General features: G+C 46.7%; 2 protein-coding genes and 1 long non-coding RNA gene across 5 annotated transcripts in view; all 3 read left to right on the top strand.

Annotated features, from left to right (window-relative positions):
• Positions 1–7,078, top strand: part of RPP14 (ribonuclease P/MRP subunit p14) — a 7,343-nt gene extending 265 nt beyond the window's left edge. Inside the window, exons 1-6 of one of the 3 annotated variants that reach the window (XM_006169163.2) lie at positions 21–184; positions 4,312–4,410; positions 4,517–4,601; positions 5,506–5,582; positions 6,044–6,122; positions 6,937–7,078. In XM_006169163.2, coding sequence (XP_006169225.1) covers positions 4,334–4,410; positions 4,517–4,601; positions 5,506–5,582; positions 6,044–6,122; positions 6,937–6,993 — 375 coding nt within the window. In that variant the 5' untranslated portion in view covers positions 21–184; positions 4,312–4,333 and the 3' untranslated portion in view covers positions 6,994–7,078. Of the gene's footprint in view, positions 1–18; positions 185–4,311; positions 4,411–4,516; positions 4,602–5,505; positions 5,583–6,043; positions 6,123–6,936 lie in introns of those variants that run through there. The other 2 variants (XM_006169164.2, XM_006169167.2) reach the window with 2 other exon arrangements.
• On the top strand, positions 7,068–7,841 carry HTD2 (hydroxyacyl-thioester dehydratase type 2; the record flags this gene model as incomplete). Its single annotated transcript, XM_027768540.1, is given in 1 exon segment — positions 7,068–7,841. A coding segment is annotated over 1 exon segment (548 nt), but the record flags the coding sequence as incomplete, so codon positions are not given.
• A 4,423-nt stretch (positions 7,842–12,264) lies between these two features.
• LOC114006283 (uncharacterized) lies at positions 12,265–14,526 on the top strand. Its single transcript, XR_003548024.1, has 2 exons — positions 12,265–12,857; positions 12,974–14,526. It is a non-coding gene; the product is annotated as an uncharacterized LOC114006283 (long non-coding RNA).
• The last annotated feature ends 1,098 nt before the right edge of the window (positions 14,527–15,624 follow it).

Raw genomic sequence — 15,624 nt, 5'->3', positions numbered from 1 at the left:
AAGGGCCGTGACGGGCCTCGCGGCTCCGTGCGGCCGAAGGTACTGCCACCTGCGACAAGGACCCGTAGGGACAGGGCCACGGACTTCCACCGGCTTCTTTGCGACACCGTGTGTGGTTTCGGTCGCAGGGGATGGCTGTGAGGACCGAACGGGACCCATGTGCTGAGCGCACTGCAGGCGCCAGGTGGGCCCTCAGCCAATGGCGGTCGTTAGTCGAAAAAAGTTGGAAAAGACCCGAGTGTCCACAGTAGGTCGTTGAGCTTTTTAAGTTACTTAGTTCAGAAGTTATATGCTGACCACCTACTGTGTGCGATGCGTGGTTGTAGATCTTCGGGAAACGGCCGGGAACAAGCCCGAAAGGCCGCCGTGTCTCGTGGAGTGGATCTTCTCCAGGGACGTGAGAGGGCAGTACAGGTCAAGAATCTGCGAGTTGTGTGTGAATAATTATGTTACAAGGTGCCAAGTGCCGTGGGAAAAAATGAGCAGGGACAGGGTCATGGGGGTAGGTGGTCGATAGGATGGACAGTGGGCCAAATGGAGTGAGATTTGTGCAAAGCCCGAAAGGAGGCGAGAGACTGAGCCTTGTGGCTCTCTGGAGGGAAAGCTTTTCCAGCTTGCGGAAAACTAGATCTGAAGCCCCAGAGGCGGCGAGACTGGTGCGAGAAAGAGCTGGGTGGCATGTGTGGTGGAGGGGAGTAAGCGGCGAGAATGACAGGACCCCAGTCCCCTCGGCCGGGTGTGGGCAACAGCAGTGCAGGTTAGATAGGGCCTTGCGGAGACGTTGGTTTTAAAGTCTTTGGCCTTGCAAAGACTGTAAAGACTGCAGCCTTAGTCTCTGGATAAAATGGGGAGCGTTCAAGGTTTTGAGCGAGGAATGCTGTACCTTGAGTAGGTAGATTTATTGAGGGAGAGGTCAGGCATTTTGGACAGTGTCTCCTGTTGGCAAGCCTCTGCCCAGCCTCTCAGTTAGCCAGTATCACTGGCATGTGCCCACACCTGGCCTGCTCAGCGTGGTCCAGAATCTGAACCTGAGCCTCTCTGGGCTGGCAGCACCTTACCCTCAGCCAGCCCGGCTGGGCCTCGAGTAGATGTAATCTGCTCACTGGCTGCTGCAGAGAACAGACAGGAGAGGAGTAGAGGTGGGTGCCCAGATACATGTTCCAGATACGTGTTGCATGTTACAGATGCATGATCCATTGTGAGCATTCTGCAGCCCCTAATGGGCTGACTTTGACCATAGCGGTGGTGCCCACAGGCGCGCCTAAGTGTGCGGTGAGCCTGGTGAATGAGGCCGCTGCATGGAGGGTCTCCCGGGCATCGTTCCTTTCATCTCAGGACCACCTGCAGAGGGCAGTGCTGTCATTTCCTGCTGCGGCCTCTTTTTTGAGGCCTCAGGGGTCTGGAAAAGTGACCACCCAGTAAACATTTGCTCTTTGATTCTTTTTTCTTTTTTAAATTGTAAAATTTTGGTTACAAAACCTATCACTTTAACCATTTTTTAAAAAGAATCATTTATTTAATTCTACTTGTTATTATTATTTTTTAAATTCGAACAAAGAGAATGGAAAAGTGAGAAAGCAAGCCTCCAGGTTTGGGTCTCAAACCGCTGTTGGCCGTGTGGGAGTTCAGCACCTTCACCACCACTCCAGCTACTGGCCTCACTTTAACTGTATAGTTAAGTGGCAGTAAATACGTACACGTTGTACAACGGTCTCCACTGTTTTACCTGTAGAGTGCGCTGGAGGGCTTCGTTTTGATTGGCATTCTACGCCCCACTCAGACCTAGTCTCATTCCCCTGTGCCAGGCAGCGGGCTCCGTCAAGGCAGTCAGTGCCGCTAGGAAAATAACTGTCCTGCGCCAGGTGACAAGGGAACTCGACGAGGTTCCTGTTCTCCCTGCCCTTCTGGTCAGGAGAGGCGCTAGGGAAGAAGCACAGGTGACTGCTGCTGCCATCCTGAAAGCAGAGAGACTCGTGAACGCCACCGCCACTGCCACCATTTCTCAGTCATGGGGCGAGCAAGACTGCTGAACACCAACTCTGTGCCAGACTCCAAGAGTATTAATGCTTTTTGTTCATTTGTTTATTTTAAAGAATTAATTCCTTTTGTTACTATTTTTTAATTTGATCAGAGAGAGAGAGAAAGGGAAAGTGAGAAAGCAAGCCACCAAGTAGGTCCAGGACTCGAATTGCACTTGGCCGTGAGGGAGTCCAGCATCTTAACCACCATGCTACCCGTCGGCCCCAGTGTTAATGCTATTCGAATGGATGGGTGGATAGATCTTTTTGGTCCCAAATTTTCCTTTTCTCTGGAGGTCATCATCTGGGAGTGACTGGAAGTGGACCAGACCTACGGAGGTTTTGGAAATACTGGTCTATAGCTATGTGACTTTGAACAGGTTGGACCTCAGTTCCTGGTCCCTTAAAGCAGAGGATCTAGACGTTAAATAAACAGTGTTAAGAGGTCACATGACAAGGGAATTTAATTTAGAGCAGAGCGTCAGAGAGGGCTTCCCTGGAGAGGTGACATTTCATCCAAAACCTGAAGCGTGAGTAGGAGCTATCCAGAGGGAGAGTGAGGTGGAAATGGAGCCGAGGAGGAATTCTCTGCAGGGGGATCAGCGTGTTCTCACTTCTTGAAAGTTGCAGGGCTGTTAGAAATGACAGGAGTTCCTCTTCTCCAAGCCCTTGGTACGTAGACTCAGTTTTCTCTGGACTGTCAGGCAGTCCTCTGCAGAGGTGACTTCTGGACTGGGAGACAGGCAGACGAGGATGCAGGTGACAGCAGATCTCCCGCCCTCATTCTCTGTCCATGTTTTGTGTGACTGGGGTAAACAAGAAGAGACCTTCAGATCTCGGGTTTTGCTCTTAGGCCTTTACGTTTTATATGGATGAAGAGGCTTCACACCAGAATCGTCTTGTGGGGCACAGGAGTGACTGGGATCTCTGGATGCCCTTGGGCAGGTGTTACCTACCTTTTACTAAGCCTTGGAGTCTTAGTCTCAGAAAGAGACAGAATAATGACTTTTACCTCGTAGGCTCATGTTGAAGACAAGCTAAGGCATGTGTTTAGGACGGAGCTGGGTGCACCGTGGGGAAAATGTTAGCTGGTGTCACCTGGGCCCTCCGGGTTGGCGAGTTCTGCAGCCACAGGTTCAGCCAAGTCGGCCGTAGCAGATGCATCCAGGCTGTGCCAGTGGTGATGAACTGGAGGAAACGAGAGATGCCAAGGAAGTTCTTACATTTTCCTTTTTAGTTATGTCTGACTCAAAAATTACTTATAGGGCCAGCAGGTGGCATGGTGGTTAAGGCACTGGGCTCCCATGTGGTTGACTGTGGTTTGAGTCCTGGACCTGGTGGCCGGCATTTTCTGTCTCTGTCTCTGGTGAATGCATATGCCCTATAGCAAAATTTTAAAAATAAGAAGAAATAAAACTAAATAATTTTTTAAAAAGATTACTTTTAAGCCATCTAGAGGTGAGTTTAGGTGTTCAGGAGAATGTGCATAGATTATATGTAAATACATATTATGCCATTTTGTATAAGGGACTTCAGCATTTGCACATTTTGGTACTCCCAGGGGTCCTAGAATCAAACCCCACCAGATCCTAAGGGACAACTGTATGTTATTAGGGTTTGCCTAAGAGTGCAGTGGGCTGGCATGTAGAAAATAGAGAAACACCCTTTGTATTTATATGGATAACCTTAGACCACAATTAGTTACTGTACTAAGAGGTCTTTTAAAACTCAAATGGTGGGGAACCAGCAGGTGGCATGGTGGTTAAGGCACTGGATTTCCACATGGCTGACCACAGTTCCAGTCTTGGACCTAGCAGGTTGAAAATAATGCCAGACGTGTGCATGCATGCCCAAAATCCTAAGAGAAGGGACTGCAGTGGAGCCATCCCCCCTGGGAGGTGATGTCTCACTTTCCCTCTCTCTGTGTCTCTGTCTCTCTCCTGCAAGTGCACATACCCTGTGGCACAAACCATAAAAAAAAAAATCAAATAGACCAGGTGGTGGTACAATAGTAAAACTAATCCTCTGTGAGGGTGACTTACATGAGAAGGTTCCAGGTTCGTGTCTCGGGATCTTCCTGAGGATGCTGGGCAAGCATGTGCCCATGATCTGGGACTGGCTAAAGCCTAGGAGTGGGTTGTGGAGTCAGGACCCCACTGGAGATACTGTCTCTGTCTCTTGTCTCACTTACAGAAAAAAATCCTCTAAATCACATAGATCAGATTCTCATTAAAAATGTGGGAAAAAAGCTTGTCCCTTGGTAATTTCTAGTCCTTTTGATTTACTTATCTAGGGTATGACCAGCATTGGAAAAGATGCCAGCCCCAGCTACTTCATACGAGCGAGTAGTTTACAAAAATCCCTCTGAGCACCACTACATGAAAGTCTGCCTGTAAGTTTATAGTCTCCCAAATCCTACTTCAGATTGTCTTTTTTTTAAAGAATCTAACATGAATTTTTTTATGTTTCTTTTTATTTATTTATTTATTTTTTAATAGAGAATTTCAAGATCATGGAGTTGGACTGAACGCTCCACAGTTCAAACAGCTGCTTCTCTCAGCCCTGAAGGACCTGTTTGGGGAGGTATGGAATCGCTTAGTAGATTGAACATTCTTCCAACCCTTATAAGAAACAGAGAAAGAACATTTACCAAACATTATTTTAAAGCAAAACTGTATTTGAAACCACAGGAGGAGAATTTTGGAAATGGTTAATTTTTGGTAGGTAGGTTCAAGTCACTTATTAGGGAAAAAGTGAGCAGCGCTCAGCACTGCGCCGGGGCTGTGGAGTTACATCCTGAGCAGCTCACCTTATCAGAGACCAGCCCTTCGCGCAGCTTTGTCCTCGCGGTCACCAGCGTTTTGGAAGTTGACAGGATTCTTCAGAAATAATTTCCAAGTTAAACAACTAGCGACAAAAATGATGAGGATTACGAAGTGTCTTATATGGACAGAGCACAGGAGCAAGTTGAGCCTGAGCTAGGAGATCAGGGAAGGGTCCGTCTGACTATCTGTCTATCATTTCATTGCTGTAGGGCACGTATGCTTGTCAGGGAGGGATAGAGGGAGAGGGAAATGACCCCCTGGAGGGAGGGCCACACTGCAGTCCCCTTGCCTCCATTCTTCTCTTGGAATTTTAGATATGCATGCATGCACGTGCACACAGGCACGTGGAGTGTTTTTCCAAGCCGCTGAGCCTAGAACTCGAACCGCAGTTGGCCACGTGGGACCCAGCTGCCTCAACCACCACACCAAACACCTGGCTCAGGAAGGAACAACTTAAGCAAACCCTTGCAGAGTAAAGAGGTGTCAGCCATAAGAAGGGGTGTAGGAAGAACACCCTGAGGTGGGGGAGTAGGCAACTTAGAGTGCCAGCACTGGTAAATAAAATGCCGTTGGTGCAAGAGGAAAGCTCGGAAAGAGGATTAGTTATTAGCGTTGCAGAGCAGCGATGACGACGGCTGCTGATAGCGGCATTTCATATGCAGGTCGGTGCTGCCTTACCCCTGGACGTCCTAACCTATGAAGAGGAGACCTTGTCAGCCGTCTTGAGAATACGTAGCAGGTAGGACAGATCGTGACCATTTCTGGTCTAACAGGGCAGGGGAACTGATGGAGAAAAAGAACAAAATTGCCCCCTTCTGAGAAGGAGAAGGGTTTTGTCGTAGTAAACTCCAAGCAACTTTTGGGACTTGAAACTGGGGTGGAGGAGTAGGACGTTGATTGAGCAGGAGCTTGTACTCTATAGAGAGAGCAAAACTGGTGACGGGTTGTAACTAGCTTCCCAGTTTACAGATGCGATTGCAAAGTCAGAAATGTGTATTTTGGAGACATTCTTAGTTGAGGTTCATTTTATTCTCTGCCTGAGACGCACTATACTTTCATTTCTAAAGTTTGTTTGCTTTTTAAAAATTAGTTAAATTTTATGAAAAAAAGGCAACCACTTTCTGGGCCACCACAAAGAAAAGTACTAGAGAGAGATTGTGGAGACAAATCTTTATTTACATTTTCTTGATCTTTCTGCAGTGGTCTTGTCAAATTGTGGAGTTCTTTGACCCTGTTGGGATCCTATAGAGGCAAGAAATGTGCCTTCAGAGTGATTCAGGTAAAGGCTGTTTTTTCACATATTCCAGGTAACACTGAGTGATTGATCGATTGCTTTTTAGTATATGAGGGAACTTCAAAGAGTTCATGAAAATCAGAGAGTTTGTGGACATGTGTATTATTGAAAAAATTATGCATAGATTTCATTTTTTTTTGCACTGAGATAAACTTGTGCCTTAATTCCATTTTCTCATAAAGTTTTTAAATTTCCTTGTATGTATTTCATTCTTGTGCTTGAATAAATTTAGTGTGGTTAACATCTAGCAAGGAGGAAAAATAATCTGGAACTTGATTGCTTCTGAAATGTGAGCTAGAGCACTTAGATTTTTGTCATAGGGCATGTGTGCTCACCAGAGAGAAACAGACAGTGAAAGGGACAGTTAGAAACCACACACCCCCTCCGAGGTGGGGGATGGCCACACTGCAATCCCTTCTTGTCCATTCTCCTCCTGGGAGTTTGGGCATGCACACACATGTGCCTGGTGTGATTTTCAAGCCGCTGAGTCTGGAACTCAAACCGCAATTGGCCGTGTGGGAGTCCAGTGCCTTAACCACTACACTGCGTGTTGGCTCTGCACTTAGATTTTTATATGGGCATTGTTTTAGGATAGAACTTGGAGCCTTGTGATACTTAACTTTTCGCTTAGTACCTAATGCCGAGTGAGTGCTGGATCTGTGCACTCCTGAGTGGCTGGCGGCCCCCCTCCAGCTCTTCCAAATGCTGCCGCATCAGCCTTGTTTGTCCTGTCTGTACATCGCCCCGTGTGTCAGTGCAGTTTTCTCTTGAGCGCTTTAACCTCTTTTTTCTTTTGTAGGTTTCTCCATTTCTCCTTGCACTGTCTGGTAATAGTAGGGAACTAGCGTTGGATTGAGTAGTCTTCTATTTCAGAAGGATTTCTACTCTCAGCAGTATTTCTGGTACCCGTGTAATGTTTGAAAACCAAAGCAAACTCGAAGCCTCTGCTGATGAAATTTGACGGTGCCGAGATGTTCCCAGTGATTCCCAGCCATCGCCTTTGCCGGGGTTGTCTTCAGAGGAGCGTCTTCCTGAGCCCCCCACTGCTGACCAGACGGCACTTCAGACATGTGCACATCAGGGTTGGAGACCGGGCTGAACTCAGCAGGGCGTTCACACACAGGGACGTGATGACCTTCTCAGAATTAACAGGGGATGTCAACCCTCTGCATATAAGTGAAGATTTTGCACAACACACCAAGTTTGGAAAGACCATTGTACATGGAGTTTTGATCAATGGACTTATCTCAGCTCTCCTGGGTACTAAAATGCCAGGGCCAGGTTGTGTATTTCTTTCCCAGGAAATTAACTTTCCAGCCCCTCTGTATATTGGAGAGGTTGTCTTAGCTTCTGCAGAAGTGAAAAGGCTGAAGCGGTTCATGGCTTATATCACAGTGTCATGTTCTGTACCAGAAAGTAGAAAGACTGTTATGGAAGGCTGGGTTAAAGTTATGGTTCCAGATGCTGCCAGATCCTGACTATGTGACTAAAGATGCACGTTCAGACACCTGTGCTATTACCAGGGGTCACCAGGAAAGGGATACTTGTTCTTCACTGAGGAATGCCTGAGGGGCCCAGAAGCCCCTCGTTAGGGAAGGGAGCGAGCAAGTCAGAGGTGTTCACAAGGGCTGATTTTTCAGTTTTTGGCCTTGCGTGTCCTATAGATTTGAATATATGCGTGATTCCGCCATCTGTCTAGGTTTTTTAATTGAAAAAAAAGTTGGGATGGTTATTTAAAGGCTTTGCTTTTAGGATTTCAAACCTGGTTGAATTTGCATTTGTGTTTTTATATCTTTTATTATCGTAGGATGCATGCACTCATCAGGGAAGAGAGAGCACTGCTCTGTGGGGCATGGTTACACCACGGTCCTTTTCCTCCATTTCTCCATCCTGTCGGGATTTGGGGAACACATACCCGGTGTTTTTCAAACTTCTGAGGCCAGGATTTGAACTGCGTTGGTCCAAATGTGATCCACTCCCTGTTCACAGTCCTTAACCACTGTACTACAGGGCTAGCCCTAGGTTTGCATTTGGAGAGCACAAACTTAACTGTATCTCTGTAGAATCAGTTTCTCACTGAATTTGTAACTATCTACATTTAATTATTAAAAGCAGCAACAAAGGTTGGGTCATCTTGTATACCTACCCTTTACTGGTACATATTCTTAGCTCCTGTTCTTTAGCAGTTTCTGGTCAGAGTTTGTTACAATTTGTTACTCTTTACACCAGAAGACATCCTGTGTAGCCCTCTGGGATTTGCCTTTCAGACAGCTTTCCCTGTTAACTGGAGAGGAGCTTCACATGCAGACTCAGTGGTGTAAATTACGGGTCTGGTCTATAGGATGGTGGTCACACGTCCCAGGCGGGATCGCTGTCGGAGATGTTAGAAGTTAAGCACAGAGCCTGGCCTATAGCTAGAGCTGCTGCTGGTGCCCAGTCCTCTGTGACTCAGGGTAGGGGGCTTTTTGAGTTTAAAGCTGACGGGGTCAGTTAAACATATAACCGATCAGCCTTTTAAGGTGTTACCCAGTCTCTGTTAATGTTCTACATTTAGAATAGATCATGGGAGTCTTTATTTATTTATTTATTTTTCTCCTCCCTTGAAAAATGTGGGTTTGGGGCTGGCAGGTGACATGGTGGTTAAGGTGCTGGATTCTCACATGGCTGACCAAGGTTCAAGTCCCAAACCTGGTGGCTACTTTCTCACTTTCCCTCTCTCTCTCTGGTCAAATGAAAAAAAAAAAAAAAAATTCTTTAAAAGAAAAAGAAAATATGACTCTACCTCCTATTATATAAATAATATATACTTCTTATTTTAGGAAATTATAAGAAATCGGGACTAGCAGTTGGTGAAATGGCTATGTCGCTGGATTCTCATGTAGTCGACCGTGGTTTGAATCCCAGACCCGGTAGCTCAGACTCACGCTGGGTGCATGTGCGTGCATGCCCAAGATCCTGAGAGGAGAAGGGATTGTGGTGTGGCCATCCCCCCTGGGGGGTGATTTCTTGCTTTCTACATCTCTGTCTGTCTCTGTCTTTCTGGCGAGTGCATGCGCCTTATTGCAAAAACTTAAAAAAATATATATAAGAAATCAAAAAAATAATGAAGGCCACAGAGGCTAGTTTCTTAAGAACTGGGGGTGTTGATGATTAAATGTGCCTACTCTGTTAATACTAAGTGGCATCCCAACACAGTCAGTGTTTTGCCACAGGGCAAGTACACTCACCAGAGAGAAAGTGAGAAAGCACCCCCCAAAGGGGGTGGCCATGCCGCAATCCCTTTTCCAGTCTCTCAGGATTTGGGGCATGCACGCATGTACACTTGGTGTGATTTTCAAGCTGCCAAGTCTGGAACTCTCCGTATGGGTTGGCCATTTGGGGTCCAGCACCTTAACGTCTGTGCTGCCTGCTAGCCCACAGCCAACACCTTGGGACAGTCTGTAGCAACATACAAGTAGGTCGCCTGCATTCTGACCACAGCTGGATGTTTGGATTAAGAAAATATGATTGGGGGAACCAGCAGATAGTGTAGCGGTTACGTCACTGGACTCCCACATGGCCAACTGCGGTTGCAGTCCCAGAGCCAGTGGCTTGAAACTCATGCTGGGCACAAGTGTGCACGTGCCCAAAATCCCTAGAGGAGATTGGAGGAGAAGAATGCAGCATGGCCATCCCTTCTGAGGTGTGATTTCTCACTTTGTGTCTCCGGTGAGCTCACATGACCTATAGCAAAAATCTCTTAAAAAAGATAAATAAAAGATATGATCAAGTGTAATTAGTTGGCTTAATCACATTTCCTAGAAAAGGACTTTTCCTCTTGCTCGTGAATAAGTAATAGATTCTTTGTATCTAATGATTTTTTTTTTTTTTTAAACAGGAAGGGGAGCAGTTAGGGCTGGCTAGTGCTTAAGGCAGCTGATCCCACTTGGCTAAGTGCACAGTTCGAGTCCCGGACCCAGTGGCTTGAGAAACACTGGGAGCGTGCACATGTGTGCCCAACATCTCAGCAGGCAGGAGGAATAAGAGATTGTGGCTTGGCCATGCCCTGTAGGGGTGCTTTCTCCTCTCCCTCTCTGTGTCTTTCTGATAAACATATCTGTTATCTGGCCAAAAAAAAAAAAGAGAGAGAGAGAGAGAGAGCACCGAATCCTAACCACTAGACCACCAGGGACAAAAAAAAAGAAAGAGAAAAAAGTGAAGAGGAGAGCACTTGAATGGATACTAGAATTATTCTAGTCACCAGAAGGCAGCGATGTTATAAAGTGAGTCTTTTAAAACTTTGCTGTCTCATTATCTACCTTGTAAAGGTGAGAAGAAAAGACCCCAAATCAATATGAAGACCAAGGTTTCTGTTCTCATGAGACTCAGAATGGACAGCCTGTGGAGGCTGAGATCCACCTAAAGAAAACTTCGTAACAGGTGCATTTCTCGACATGCTGCAAATTTGTTATAGCGTTAAAACAGAATAGGGAGCTCCAGGCCAAGACTGCTTACTCCTGCAGAACTAATTTCCTAGGGCTTAGCAGCAGTATCAAAGTGTGAGTCCATAAATGGAGGTGATAAGACTGTGAATACTAAACAGCTGCCATTTCTTTCTTTTTTTATTTTTTTGAGAGGTTTTTGCTATAGAGCACGTGTGCTCGCCAGACAGAGAGACAGAAAGCAAGAAATCACCCCCCAGGGGGGATGGCCACACCGCAGTCCCTTCTCCTCCATTCTCCTCCTGGGATCTTGGGCACGCACGCACACGCGCCTGGCGTGAATTTAAGCCACCGGGTCCAGGACTCGAACCACGGTCGACTACACGGGAGTCCAGCGACATAGCCATTACGCTAACTGCTGGCCCCACAGCTGCCATTTCTTAATGCCTGAGGAGCTCATTTCCTACATTGACCCTAACCCTTGGAACAGGTTTGTGAAGTTATGTTGATGCTGTCCCATTTTATAACAAAACTGACGCTGTGGGACCTGCCCAGGGGTCGTACAGCTAATGTACAGGAGGGCCGGCATTCTCATGGGCCTGCTGGCTCCCAGTCCTTCCCTTTCCATCACCCCACGGATCTTGTAATGTTCCTATTATCAGAACGCTGCCAGTTTCTACAGTGTAACAGCCTCGTGGTATGTGGCAGCAGAGAAATTAAAATGATTCTATAGAAGTTTTTTAACACGCAGAATGTTTCTAGATCTTGCTCCCTGCTACAGTTGTAGCCTTTGCCTAAATATTATTAGTGAATGGCTTTTACCCATGCCTGTCGCCTGCCCTTTTTCTTTTCTTTTTTTTTTCTTTTTTTGGAGAGGTTTTTGCTATACGGCACGTGCACTCGCCAGACAGACAGAGACAGAGAGACACAAAGCGAGAAATCAACCCTTAAGGGGGATGGCCATGCCACAATCCCTTCTTCTCCATTCTTCTCTTGGGATCTTGGCACATGCACATGCCCGGCGTGAGTTTAAGCCACCGGGTCTGGGACTCGAACCAGATCGACTACATGGGAATCCAGCGACATAGCCATTATGCTAACTGCTGGTCCCCACCTGCCCTTTTTCTAAGCTGACATTCAGTGATAGAAAATTTATGTGTAGGCCGAGTGTGGTAGGGAGGAATGTTCTCTGCTGACAGCTGCCTTATCCTGTGTAACTTTTAGTAACTTCTCAATATGACCTTTTCCACTTTTTTTTAACGCTTGCTAAGAGTCAAATTCTTTGATCTCTAAACTAATAACAAGTTAGGACAAAGGAAGAGGCAAGATATTCTGAATACTTCCTTGTAAATGATTTGTCATTTTCACCCAGAGCCAAGATTCTTGGACTACTCATGCTTTGTCCAAGTTGGCTATAAGAAGGGGTTGGTAGATGGTACGGTGGTTAAGGCACTGGACTCACATGGCCAACCGTGGTTCAAGGCCCGGACCTGATCACTTGCTTTCTCACTTTCCCTTTCACTGTCTGTCTGTCTCTGGTGAGCACATGACCCCTGTAGCAAACTAAAAATAATAGTGATAAATAAAATTAAATAATTCAACTGGATCCCACTTGGCCAAGTGCGTGATTTGAGTCTCAGACCCAGCAACTTGGAAAATACAAAGGGTGCATGTGTGTGCATGCCCCAAATCCCAAAAGAATGGAGGAAAAGAGACTGCGGCATGGCCATCCCTGAGGGTGGGGGTGGGAGTGGGGTGGTTTCTCACCTTCCCTCTATACCTCTCACAAGTGTGTGTTCCCTACGACTAAAACTAAAAAAAGACAAAAAAAAAAAAAAAAGCCCTGGCTGTTTGGCTTGCTTCTTTGGAGACTTCTTCAAACTGCTGAAAAGAATGACTCTTCTAATGGGAGCTCGAGTGACCCTCAAATTAGAAAGTCCTCTCCAGGTAATCAAGAGACGGAAGAGAGATGAACGACTAAAACAGGCCAAGTGGTGCTAGCACTTTCCACACGGACATTAGAAGACTGCGCTTTATGTGATGTTTGACCGCTGCAGGAAGACTTACCCTCTTAAACGCGTACAGCCTAATGTCCTAAAAAATTGCTTAACAGATTTTTATGTTCTATTAGACCCATCTCCATTTTGGTGAAGTGCCACTCATTTCTTATTCCAAACCGCAGATCTTGAGTAGCAACAGGGGGGGACGTCTGACCACAGCCACCATTTGTCTTCTGGGCCTGGTTCGCGGACTCATCTAGAAGGAACTGAAATGGCTGACGGCACGTCGCCACCTTTAGGTAACCACAGACTTGTTTGGTGCTGGGCAATTCGTCTTTTTTTGTTTCCAGAGTAAGACTGAGAGACCAATTTACTCCCAGAGAAAACTGCTATTAAATGACGTCTACACCTTTAGGTAACCACAGACTTGTTTGGTGCTGGGCAATTCGTCTTTTTTTGTTTCCAGAGTAAGACTGAGAGACCAATTTACTCCCAGAGAAAATGGGAGTGACGTCTATTAAGTTTTTACATGAAAACATTTTTCCACCAAGGGATGCCTGTCACTCTGAGCAACGGTGCCACCGCGAATGCCTCCTGTGTTGGCATGATTTACTAACTAGCTCTGTCGGAGCGGAATGGGCACACTGCCAGGTAGCTCCCAGGCCACACGTGAGTCTCGAGGGTCCCAGCTGCTTCTCTCCTTTCGTTCTCTTTGGCTTCGTGCTGGGTTACACAGAGCAGAGACCTGGATCCTGGCATCTGCAGGGCAATTTGGTGTTGGGACAAAGTCACCAGCTAGAAGAAACCATGTCAGGTCAGCAGATGGTGTAGCGGTTACGTCACTGACCTCCTATATGGCCGACTGCGATTCAAGTCCTGGACTCGGTGACTTGAAACTCAGGCCAGGCATGTGTGCATGCATGCCCAAGATCCCGGAAGGAGAATGGATTAGAAGGGATTGAAGGGTTGCCATTCCCCCTTAGGGGTGATTTCTCTCTCTCTCGTCGTCTCTGTCTCCCTCTCTGGCGAGTATGCATACCCTAGAGGCAAAAACTTCTTAAAAGAATAAAAGAAACCCTGAAGTAATGCCGCCACTGCATAGGTGCGATGCGATTGGTAGCAGGCCTGTGAACTGTTAACTTCCAAGGTGGCTCTTAGCCATAAAGCAGTTCAAATGATCTTGTAGACCCTGGGCGGAATTCCCTCGTGATGTGATGGAAAACATCAACACTTAAGGGAAACAAGAATGATTAATTGTGGGTTGAATTTTCTTGTTTTATATCCAGATCATGAATATTTAAAGAAAAATCATTTCAACTTGGTAGGCCAGACTGCCGAGGAATCACTGAGTTTTTCATGAGCTTCTATTATTTGGTTTTGTAGAGCAGTTGCCAGGCCTAGAAGCGTCCTCGCTAAAACTCATTATCTTTAGTCAATCTGGCCAAACGTCAAGTTGTTAGATAAACAACCCGGGGTCCATCTAAACACTTGGCAACGTAGGAGAATATAAATTCCCTTTTAGTTGTTTTTTTCCCTGCTGGCCCAGACTACTCGTATGTGTGCCAAAAGCTGAGGTCCCCTAATTCCTCGTTAGCTTTACCCACCCTGAGCTTGTGGGTGCACAGCTGGTCTGCTGTAGGTCAGCTCTGACAAGGAAGGCTTGCCCCCTCCACCCTGAACCACTTCAAAGCCAAGTGGATCCTCAGACTGTCCTGGGGCTTGGGGCCTGCACCTCAGTCGATCTTGGAATCCAGTAAAGTCCAAAATCTTCAGGGGATCACTCACAAGGCACTGATTTGGGTACAGGAAAATAAAATTAAGCTCACCATAGCATTTCTTCTAGGGGCTGCCCGGGAGAATTTCCAGAGAAAGGGAAAGGCTAGCTTGGGAGTTTGTTTCTGGCTTCATTCCACCCCATACCTGATTTCTCATTTTCAGTTTTCTTTCCCTGGTAAGGAAGACTCGATGGGTTGTTAGTTTATGACATTTACAACTCTCATTTTGTTAAAAAGAGTTTTGGTATAGGGTAGTCATGCTTACTGGAGAGATAGAAAGCAAGAAATCACCCCTTGGGGGGGATGGCCATGCCACAATCCCTTTTCCTCCAGTCTCCTCTTGGGGTTTTGGGTGTGCGTGCGCACACGCGTGCACACACACACACACACACACACATGAGGCCTGCGTGGGTCCCAGTTCTTTTTTTTGGGGGGGGGAGGTTTTCGCTATAGGGCACATGCGCTCGCCAGACAGACAGAGAGAGACACAGAGACAGAACGCGAGAAATCACCCCCCAGGGGGGATGGTCACACCGCAATCCCTTCTCCTCCATTCTCCTCTCTGGATCTTGGGCATGCACGCACACGCGCCCGGCGTGAATTTTAAGCCACCGGGTCCGGGACGCGAACAATGGTCGACTACGTGGGAGTCCAACGAAATAGCCATTACGCTAATTGCTGGTTCCCGCCTACGTGAGTTTTAAGCTGCTAGGTCTAAGACTTGAACCAGCAACGTAACCGTTATGCCATGTGCTGGTCCCAACAACTCTGATCTTTAATTGTGATTCCTTTTCAGTTCTCGTTTCTTCTTTTCTATAGAGAAAAATAAGTAAATTCCAACTTCTCTAGTCCTATATGGTTCTGTTGAGTTCCCTTTTTTTTAAATTTGCTACATGGTGCGAGCATCTTTTTTGCCTTAGGCCATGTGCACTCGCCAGAGACAGAAAGACAGAGAGAAAGTGAGAAATCAACCCCCAGCGGGGTGATCACGCCACAATCTCTTCTCCATTATTCTCCTAGGATCTTCGGCATACAAACACACGTGCCTGGAGTGATTTTCAAGCCACTGGGTCCGGGACTCGAACTGTGGCTAGCCATGTAGGAGTCCAGTGATGTAACCACTACACCATCTGCTGGTCCCTCTGACTTCCTTTAGAAAGGAAGAACAAGAGCTCATACTGTGCATTGTCTCCACACTAGCCTGACACTGCACATCTGAATTGTCCCTAGTTGTTTATGTGGCTAAGCAGCTTGGCAGCAGGTGACATCTGTCTCATTCATCTTTTTTTAT

This window comes from Tupaia chinensis, unplaced genomic scaffold (assembly GCF_000334495.1).
Source record: "Tupaia chinensis unplaced genomic scaffold, TupChi_1.0 Scaffold146828_1, whole genome shotgun sequence".
Classification (NCBI taxonomy): domain Eukaryota; kingdom Metazoa; phylum Chordata; class Mammalia; order Scandentia; family Tupaiidae; genus Tupaia; species Tupaia belangeri.
The sequence above is the reverse complement of the archived record's forward strand: the minus strand, read 5'-3'. Positions and strand labels throughout refer to the sequence as shown.